General features: G+C 39.2%; 1 protein-coding gene across 1 annotated transcript in view; it reads right to left on the bottom strand.

Moving 5' to 3' along the window:
- The window catches only part of LOC138021402 (adhesion G-protein coupled receptor D1-like), a 25195-nt gene that overhangs the window by 1163 nt on the left and 14032 nt on the right, over positions 1-10000 (bottom strand). Inside the window, exons 11-20 of the mRNA XM_068868264.1 lie at positions 7376-7529; positions 6409-6475; positions 6245-6311; positions 5084-5169; positions 4020-4146; positions 3514-3555; positions 2923-3009; positions 2477-2540; positions 1048-1097; positions 231-365 (exon numbers count right to left, since the gene is read on the bottom strand). Of these exons, the coding sequence (XP_068724365.1) occupies positions 231-365; positions 1048-1097; positions 2477-2540; positions 2923-3009; positions 3514-3555; positions 4020-4146; positions 5084-5169; positions 6245-6311; positions 6409-6475; positions 7376-7529 (879 nt within the window). The remainder of the gene's footprint in view (positions 1-230; positions 366-1047; positions 1098-2476; positions 2541-2922; positions 3010-3513; positions 3556-4019; positions 4147-5083; positions 5170-6244; positions 6312-6408; positions 6476-7375; positions 7530-10000) is intronic.

A 10000-nucleotide genomic window follows, 5' to 3' on the forward strand; every position in this document is an offset into this window, starting at 1 on the left:
CAGATCCAGTTACTGTGCTATGGTGAGCTTTTTTGGTTATAAGAGACAGTTGCTTAAATTGTCCAGATGAGTACCAGGATCACTTCTCTCCGGCCTTTCGTGGAATTTTTCACTCTTGTTAAGTATCACCGGGCAAGCAGACAGGAAAAAGTTAACAAACAATATCTCTGAGACAACCGCCTGATCTGAAATTGGAATTAAAATTCTCCATTACATTGAAAACGACTTACCGAGATCGGGCAGTGAAGGGACGAGATCTCTGCCTTCGCCGCATCTGTTGCTAACAGATTGTTGGAACTTCCACTTTCGAAAGTGCGATTAACCAGCAAGGAGTTGTCACTGATGTCTGGGTCCTTACTACAAGGCTGCAATGGGAAGAATAGTAAAAGCGGTTAGTTGATTGGTAGAAAGGTTGGATCGTCAGGAAGTTGGCAGAGTGAAAGGTTACGGCAACTGATGACAATTTTCAGTCGTAATCAGATGTGAGCTGAGCCGTCTGATTAGACCTTCGATAATTCGCAAGAGCCTTTCCTAAAAGCACCAACCCTCGCCACCATACCATCTTGCCTTGTGAGTTTAACCTATTGCAAAGGTGTCAGCTTTCAGGAAGCACTTTTAGCTGGAATGATGCAAACCCGGGCGAAATCCCTGATCACTAGCATCATACCAAAACGGATTTATTTTCTTTTGGGTATGAAGTAGCTTGACGTTTTGAAGATTGCATTTTCGAGCATTTAACCACTTCACCGTTTTGTATCACAGAAAACAGTCTACAACACCAGAAACTAGATCTCATAATTATACTTTGAAAGCATTTGGTCGCTTCTTTAACATCAGAGTTTATTGTTGTGATACGAGTTGTAGAGCTCAGTTATTTCACATTTGCAGCCTTGAAAGCAAACACGACACCTTTCTTGGTTAGTGCTGGTCCTTCAACCATCCACTTGGAAGACTGCGGTTTCATTTTCGGGAAAGTCCATTTTACACTAACTCTATATAACAAGCATGAAATTTTACTGCCATGAAGATTATTTCTTTGATATTTACCATGACCTGAACAAGCTTGGGGGATTTTTTCTTCTTGAAGGAAACCGAAGCTGTAACAAGAAAAAAGTGGTTAGTTTAAAAATGAAGTGCGGGTTATAAACGAAATAGAAGAGTGATCCCCGCACTCATCTGGACAATTTAAGCAATCGTCTCTTAAAGACAACTGAAACATTCTGATGGCTTCAACGGAATTCGAACCTATGACCTCTGCAATGCTACTGCAATACTCTACCAATGACGCATTACAGAGGCCATGGGTTCGAATCCCGTTGAAGGCACCTGAAGTTTTTAGGTATCTATAAAAGACAATTGCTTAAAGTGCCTATAACCCCATTCTTTACATCATGCCGAGAAAAATGGCCCAAAAATTCTTGTTTTTGGTCGAAACCGGAATTTTCTTTGTATTTTCAAAGTGGCGAAAAATCGAGGCTGCAGAATTCGCCGAAAGGGTATGGGTCGAGTGTAATTTGTGATGTGAAACCCGGACTTCAAACGTTCTGATTGGGACTTCGGTCAGAGCGAGCCACTCAGAACAGAGTTACATGTAGTACTAACTCTGGTCAGAGCTGAAAAAATGACTGAGAAATGTGTTGTCTTTGGCTGTAACAGCGTTCGAAACTGTTCCATTGAAGCACTTTGGAGTGTTTTCTGTATTTTTTAATTCGTCCTTCTTTCTTCCTCCTATAACGCTAGCCATTCTTCGTCTGCTAGCGGCTCGTCGGGATGCCTATGCGTTTCTTCCACATTTGTGGTTTGAAGGCTCCAGTTTTGGCGAGCCTTCAGCACCTAACTCGTAATCTTCTACTTCGGAGACCACAGAATCTGAACGGCTGGAAACCAAACTGAAATCGCTCGAGGCCATTTAATGAATGTCACTGCTCTTAGCCAATGTCCGCCGAGTAACAGCTGTTTTCAAATACTACGTCTTTTGCTTTTGTTTTTGTCTCTCCTATGTTTTTGCTTTGTTTGTCCTGTTGCGAATGTTCGGGTTTTACGTCACTAGTGCTAGTCCTCCTTTCACCCGGTCGTTGGGCAGAAAAACCGTATTTTTGACCTAGAAGTACTACTTTCCCCAGCATGACACAACGATTCATCTGGGAAAAAAAGGTTTTGGGGGTTATAGGCACTTACCATCGTCTTGATAAGTGTGAGAATCACTTCTCTATTTCGCTGTTAGTTTATTTGAAAAACATCAGTCACTGTGGTGGAAATTAACGAACGCCGACTGTCAATGGCCACTTTTGAAAAACTAAGAAGTAAACCGTTCAATGCGTCATTTATACAATTTGCGACTGTAAGATAAGAATTGAAATGATGAATAAGTTTGCATACAAACAGGTAAGATTTTCAAAACAAGAGATCGACATTAAATTAAAAATTAGATTTAAAACCTAGGACTATGAGGTTATTAAAATGAGCGAACATTCACCTTTGACCTTTTCTTGGGACTCGTGGGAAAGTGGACGCTTTTTGCCGCCTGAGTCTGTGGATTGCTTTAAATAAAACACACAGAACGTCACTTACCAGATTTTTGCAAAAAAACTGAAGGAAAACTGGGAAAGCGGATTAAAGGAAGGAGCCAACCATCCTGATACAGGTGATGTTACTGACTGTCACTAATTCAAAACCACCCAAATTTTTCATACAGCATGCATCTTGATAAGACTGCGGCTTAGTTAGTCACCAAGATGTGTAACCAGTCTGGGTTGACAATCTATGCATGTAAGAGTTTTAGCTACACAGCTATTCCGCCGGAATTTTGTCTAACGGTGACATGCGCAATGATCGTCAATGCCGCTTAAATTGAACTATCGGCCACACCTTTATCTTGCTTGTTTCTTAAAACAGTCATTGTTCTCTCAAATAAATTCTCACCGACAGCGAGAAAGAAGCATGATATTGGGAGTCATTTTCCTTGGAAAGGGCATTCTTCTCTCGATGTCGACGAAACGCCTGGCGAACCTAAAAGGATAAAAGTTTAAGAACAACTCATTTATAAATTTCACAATTAGCAAATAGGTTTTGTCACATCCCAGCTCTTTCAACCTGTTCAAACAAGTCGAACAATACACAAACTAAATGTGGATGAGGTGCTGAATGAAGCCTAAGGAAGACATCACTTTTCCAATGAATTAAGCGCCATGTGAAGAAGGATGCTACCGTAGTGAAGACGTAATGCTGTCATTTTATGCTTCACAGGAAATTATGCAAACAGGAATCTAATCTGAGTATAATATTCAAGTAACAAAGCTGCTAAGGAGAAATGAGGGAAAAAAACACGGACATCAAGAGTTTTGGGGACATTCTGTGCAGAGCTGTTGGTGACAGATGACCGATAAAAACCAAATTGTTATCATGATATTTGGTTTACCCCGTTCCAAGCAACTCGTCCTACAATTGCAGGTTGATTTCTCGGCCATAGTCGCAGTCAGTTGACGAATCGATTTCGCATAAATTTGTACATACCTCATTGTTAAATACACAATGCAACAGGAAAATGAGCAAGCCCTATAAAATTGAAATAAAACCACAGAAAGTTGTTGTTTTTACATGTTTATTTCTGATGCAACAAGTCCAGCTCAGTAAGACACAATATTGGCCAAGACAATTGGTTACACGTCCTCTTTACATCGTTATTTTGTGTTTATTATCTGAAAGTTACAGGTAATTTCCACTCACAGACAGCTTCTCTCCAAACGTTTCGTCAACAAACGGATCCGGTTGGTATTGGAAGCTCAGTTATCAGATCACAATTCTTTCAAACGTTCAAATGAACGTCCCGGCCCCAAATTATCAAACAGCTTAAACCTATAACCCCTTGTTTGTCACGATGTATTTTGCGCCCGACACGCATCTGTGAGGGCCGGGATGAAATGAATTGAAGTTTTGTCCGTTTATTTCTTTGCCGTCATGCTACTGTCGAAAACATTCTTGCAGTTTAATCAAATAAAATCAATATTATTCATGCTAACCTGAAATCCATTGACGATGGCAAAAGCATACTCGAAGACAACAGTGCCTTTGTTTAAAGCAAAAAGGCCAAGAATCCAGCCAACGCCAAGAATTGGCATAAGTACGAACAACCCCTTGACTCCAGCTCTGGGGAACAAAAAAACAGCAAAGGTTCAACTGACTGAATTAAAACTGTTTTGGTCGGGACGCAGATATTACATCAGCTCCCAGGACTGGTTTAGGACGCTAAGCTCCAACAGAGATACAGCACTGATTAACAAATGGCCCCAGCCCGACACACAAAAGAGCTCCCTCGATCACTAATTCAGTTAATAATTGCTCTAAATTAAAGCAACGTTCTCTGTTACAAAATACTATAATAATATAATACAAAACAGTTGCATAGAAATCTTTTAAACGATAAATTAACTACTGAAAAAGGAATTAAACAAAGTTGAAAAGACATCTGTTTTTGAAGGTGCGTTTAAAACGTTTAGTTCTGATGGCCGGAAGCGTGAAGGGATGGCCTCTGTTTCTCAACAATCTGGATCGCAAAGGCGGCAAGACGTCCACCAATGGGGCATCAGTCGAGATATTAACACTTTTCCACAATCCTATTAGAAATTTCCAATATTTTTTAAACTGGTGTGACCTCCCTTAAGAAACATAACGCTCTATTTTGAAACTTATCTATTTTAGCAAGATATTTGTTGCTTTGCGAAACTCCATAAATGACATAATTAGACTGTGCAAAAGATAATGCAGGGAATCAAATGAGTACCCATATTTCGCAAGATGTACATACCCTTACCCGCTCTATTAAGTAGACTGTTCCCAATAGTTGGGTCACCACGAAAATACACCCCCAGAATCTTTAGAAATGTTTTCTAGTGAGTTTCAAATACAACAGGTGATAAAGACCTTTCAATTGTCCCCCTAACAATTATTTCTTTGGTCTTAGTAAGATAATTGTCATCCCATTGTTATTTGCCCAAGTAAGGATATTCTCTACTTCAAGAGGTGTGATGTCTGAACTGTTTGCAAACGACCTCAATTGATAAGATTTCACTCTGCCCGTACTTACTTGATGTGGTCATGCTTGTCGTTTTTCACCGAGGACGCAGATACCACAACGGTCTTGATTACCATGAACAATATAAAGCAATTAACCTGTTAAACAGAAACGTCGATAGGTCAGCGGTGAATCAAACTACAATCTCCGACAAAACCTGTTGAGACAAAGCGACATTTTTGGTACTTCAACTACTTAAACAAACGTTCTGCTTAAAAGGTGCCCTTTTCCTTCCCCCCAAACTCTATCTTGATTTCTCTTGGTCGGAAATATACTGTAGAACATATGACCATACTCAGCAATATTGACTGAGGGGGGAGGGAAGTGGGAAGGGGAGAGTAAGTAGGGGTGTGTAAAAATGAAGGTGAATTTGTGTCACTGTCTCAACGGTTTTGTCCGAGTACGCTTGAGGCCAGTGAAGTACAGGGCAGTCATAGCACACGAAAACATCGACTGAAACAAGATTTTTGGCCCGGCACGAATGACAACTTCTATACGGCAAACATCCTCTTTACAGAAACCTAAGCGTGCTGGTCACTGCAATTTGTTGGATTGAAACGTAATTAAGGTGTCCTTGTGCTGGATACACAGTTATGAATCAAATATTTCAAACTTTGAGAATTAGTAAACTAATATGCATAGATAATTATGGTGTAATTACCAATTGAATTACTTGCCAAATAAATAATTTAATTTAATTTAATTACCACTTAATGTAATTAATTAAATTAATTGTTTAATAACAAAAACTGTGAAAAGGATGATAACAATAAGGATTAAAAAATAATGAACGAGGCGTTCCTCAAAAAACGAATTAGTAACCTATTGCTCCAAGGAACATTGGTTCCTAATTGAGAAAATTTTGGTTCCGAAGAGCAAATTTCTCCAAAGACAACAAAAAACAAAAGTGTGCGTAACGTTCTTGCAAAAAATGCATCATATCTCGTCTCAGAAGCACTAAACTTTTACTGGAAAAGCGATTTCAGTAACACGCTACCTTCAAATGGTCGGTAGCAAGATATCAAGAACATATCACTACTATCAGGACAAATGTTCTGCTGACATCACTTTTGGGAAATGGACGATATCGATGAAGATGATGATGATGATGATGATGATGATGATGATTATGAAGACAATGATGATGGCGAAAACCTTTCACTTTTTACCTACCAGTATAATTCCAATCACCGGACCGATGAAAGCCCAAACTGTTCCATCTTCCAATGACAGCCAGCAGCTAAAAGAGAGAGTAAATGAGCATGCTCGTTCAAAGATGAAAGGTGAGTCTGGTTCAGCAATACGACTTGAATTTTCACCATCATCAATAAACTCACATTTCGTTGTTTCCGTAGTGGTTTGATTTCATAGCAGTTGTGATTCCGACTGGTATGATTGCAAAGCCTGCAGGAAAATTAAGAAAATGCTGCTTTACTTTAGAAAGAAAGAAAAAACAGAGCCTCCAGATGTTCGTTTTCACCTTTTTGCCGCTGACCAAACATTTAGTCTCCTTTTACATGGGAAGAGCAAAGAGCATCTACAAATATACGACATGTATGCCGGGTAATCAAAGCAGTGACTGTTTCAGTTCCGCGGTAAAGCTGCAATTGTGAGGAATCACGAGGCGATGACGTATAGATGCTGCAGGTAAAATCCCTTCTCAGGTTTAATTCGTTTTTTCTAGGTTAAATTGGTGATCCTCATTTTACCTTGGTTGAATACACATTCAGACTGAATTGAAGAAACTTTTTTGGAGCGTAAATTGAGTCTATAGAAACTTAGAGTCGGCTTAGGATTAGTTTTAGTTATTATACATGGATATCAAGTAACTTGTTATACAAAAGTAAATAATGAAAAGAGCTGTATTGGGATGAGCATGTTCATCGTTGTAGTGTGTTCGTGAAGATATGGGACTATAGTGCATATTTAACCAAGGTAAAATGAAGATCACCAATTAACGGATTCAACCTGAAAACGGGTTTTACCAGCAACACCGACACACATCACTAAGTGACTCATTATGAATTGCAAACGAAGTACCTAAAAAGGACGCTGTGCTGATATATTACAATATCGAAGTCCTTGGGATTTACGTTAAGTTAAACGTAAAAATACCTTCTGATTCACTTTAGGAAGTGCCAGTGATTACAAAGGTCAGTCTTCATATGCTTAAAAGGTTTTTTCGTTCCAGAGTATGGCCTCGACTACTAAAACTAATTGAAAATTTTGCTGTTTCGGACATGATATGGGCATACCATACTCGAAAGTAAATCTGGCATATTAATTCGGACAAAAAGAACTTACCCCATCCGAAAATGTAGTAATATAGAATTTTGACATTCTCTGTTTTGAAAACCTGGACCACTTTAAGATACAAGTGCAATCCTTCCACCAGCATCCAAGTAAAAGCGGTCAGAAAAAAGTAGTGTAGAAAAACAGCGATTGTTTTGCATATGACCTGTTTTGAAAAAAAAGGGTAGCCGTCATATCCAATCAAGGATGGTCATTGAAACGCGTAGACCTCACATATCACTGCTACATGTGTGCATAACACAACTCAAAAGTAATATATAGATTAAGCCAAACCTTAAAGCGGAGCTCCCGAGTTATTTATCTCATTTGCGTTCGGTTAATAACAAGGATCACACAGTCAAAGACCAATGAAACTAATTAACTATTCTGGACTTAATTATTTACAGAAATGTGGTTGAGAATATCTCATTTTAAAGGTTAAAAAATAAGCTTTTCAGTAAAGAAAATTTCAGCATAAAAACCAAAGACTTTTCAGAAAGATAAACCGTGATAAAAAAAAATCGCAAAAATATTGTTCTGGTACAGAAGGTTGAAAAATAAGTTTTTACATTTAGTTAACCAATACTTCCACCAAATTTGGCTTAGAAAGAAGAATCTGTGAATTTTTAGAATTTTTTTAAATTACATGTGTCCACACCTGTCATTTCTCTATGACAAAAATTTGGTTTTATCAACGGAGTTGATAATGTAAATTGGCCACCGTACAGAGATTCTAAAAGCTGATGTTTCGAGCGTTAGCCCTTCGTCAGAGCCAATCGAGGGATTATGGGTTACGTGTAGTTTTTATAGTAGAGTAGGCGCTACGCTATTGGTGGTAACATGGCAACGTGAAAAATAGGAATATGTTAGTTAAATGAAAAGCGTTCGTTAATACCGTGAGGATTAAGGGTGCCGATTTGAAAGATGAATTTTTGTTCCAGATTCTTGCGGCTTTCCGTCGTACCTAGATGTAGGGAAAGGCCGCAGATAGCCATGTGTTTTTTGGAGCGGTTAGGCAGATTAAAATGGCGAGCGACTGGCTTAGATGCATCCTTGTCATTCTTGTCAACATCGCGAAGGTGTTCACGGAATCGGTCACCTAGTCGTCTACCTGTCTCACCAATGTATAATTTATTGCATAACGTACAGGTTATGCAATAAATGACATTTGCGGAGGTACATGTGAAACGATCGGTGATCTTAACAGATCGCTTAGGTCCCGATATTTTGCTAGTGTTAACAGTGAAAAGACAAGTTTTGCATCGTGAGCGCGCGCATTTGAAAGTGTCGGGTTGCTCGTTAGTTTTGAGCGCGCTTCTAACTAAAAAATTGCCTACGTTTTTGTCGCGTTTGAATGAAATAAGTGGAGGTTGCGAAAAGATTCTACCAGTCTCGGGATCATTTTGGAGTAATTTAAAATTACTAAGAATGATGCTTTTGACTGCGTGATTATGAGGATGGAAAGTGAGGGTGAATGGAATTCTGTCATTCTTATCTTTTTGTGACGTTTGTAGTGATTGATGGCCCGCTTTGACCACAGAGACAGGATAGCCACGTTTTTCGAAGAACTGGCACATCTCCTCTGATTTGCTGGAAAAATCGGAGTCATCACTACATAGACGTCGAAGTCTAAGAAATTGAGAATAAGGAATGGAGTTCTTGACATGTGATGGATGTGACGATGAATACAACAAATAACTGTGTGAATCTGTAGGTTTGTAGTGCACACTAGTACATAGCACGTTGCCTCTAATAGAAACTTTGATATCTAGAAAAGCCAATGAAGTTTCCGAAATTTCCCAGGTATTATATAAGAGCCGTATATTTAAGATTTCTTAGACTTCGACGTCTATGTAGTGATGACTCCGATTTTTCCAGCAAATCAGAGGAGATGTGCCAGTTCTTCGAAAAACGTGGCTATTCTGTCTCTGTGGTCAAAGCGGGCCATCATCGCGCCCAACAATTTGATCGACAGTCATCACTACAAACGTCACAAAAAGATAAGAATGACAGAATTCCATTCACCCTCACTTTCCATCCTCATAATCACGCAGTCAAAAGCATCATTCTTAGTAATTTTAAATTACTCCAAAATGATCCCGAGACTGGTAGAATCTTTTCGCAACCTCCACTTATTTCATTCAAACGCGACAAAAACGTAGGCAACTTTTTAGTTAGAAGCGCGCTCAAAACTAACGAGCAACCCGGCACTTTCAAATGCGCGCGCTCATGATGCAAAACTTGTCTTTTCATTGTTAACACCAGCAAGATATCGGGACCTAAGTGATCTGTTAAGATCACCGATGGTTTCACATGTACCTCCGCAAATGTCATTTATTGCATAACCTGTACGTTATGCAATAAATTATACATTGGTGAGACAGGTAGACGACTAGGTGAACGATTCCGCGAACACCTTCGCGATGTTGAGAAAAATGACAAGGATGCATCTAAGCCAGTCGCTCGCCATTTTAATCTGCCTAACCACTCCAAAAAACACATGGCTATCTGCGGCCTTTCCCTACATTTAGGTACGACGGAAAGCCGCAAGAATCTGGAACAAAAATTCATCTTTCAAATCGGCACCCTTAATCCTCACGGTATTAACGAACGCTTTTCATTTAACTAATATATTCC

Source organism: Montipora capricornis, chromosome 10 (genome assembly GCF_036669925.1).
Source record: "Montipora capricornis isolate CH-2021 chromosome 10, ASM3666992v2, whole genome shotgun sequence".
In the NCBI taxonomy this organism is placed as follows: domain Eukaryota; kingdom Metazoa; phylum Cnidaria; class Anthozoa; order Scleractinia; family Acroporidae; genus Montipora; species Montipora capricornis.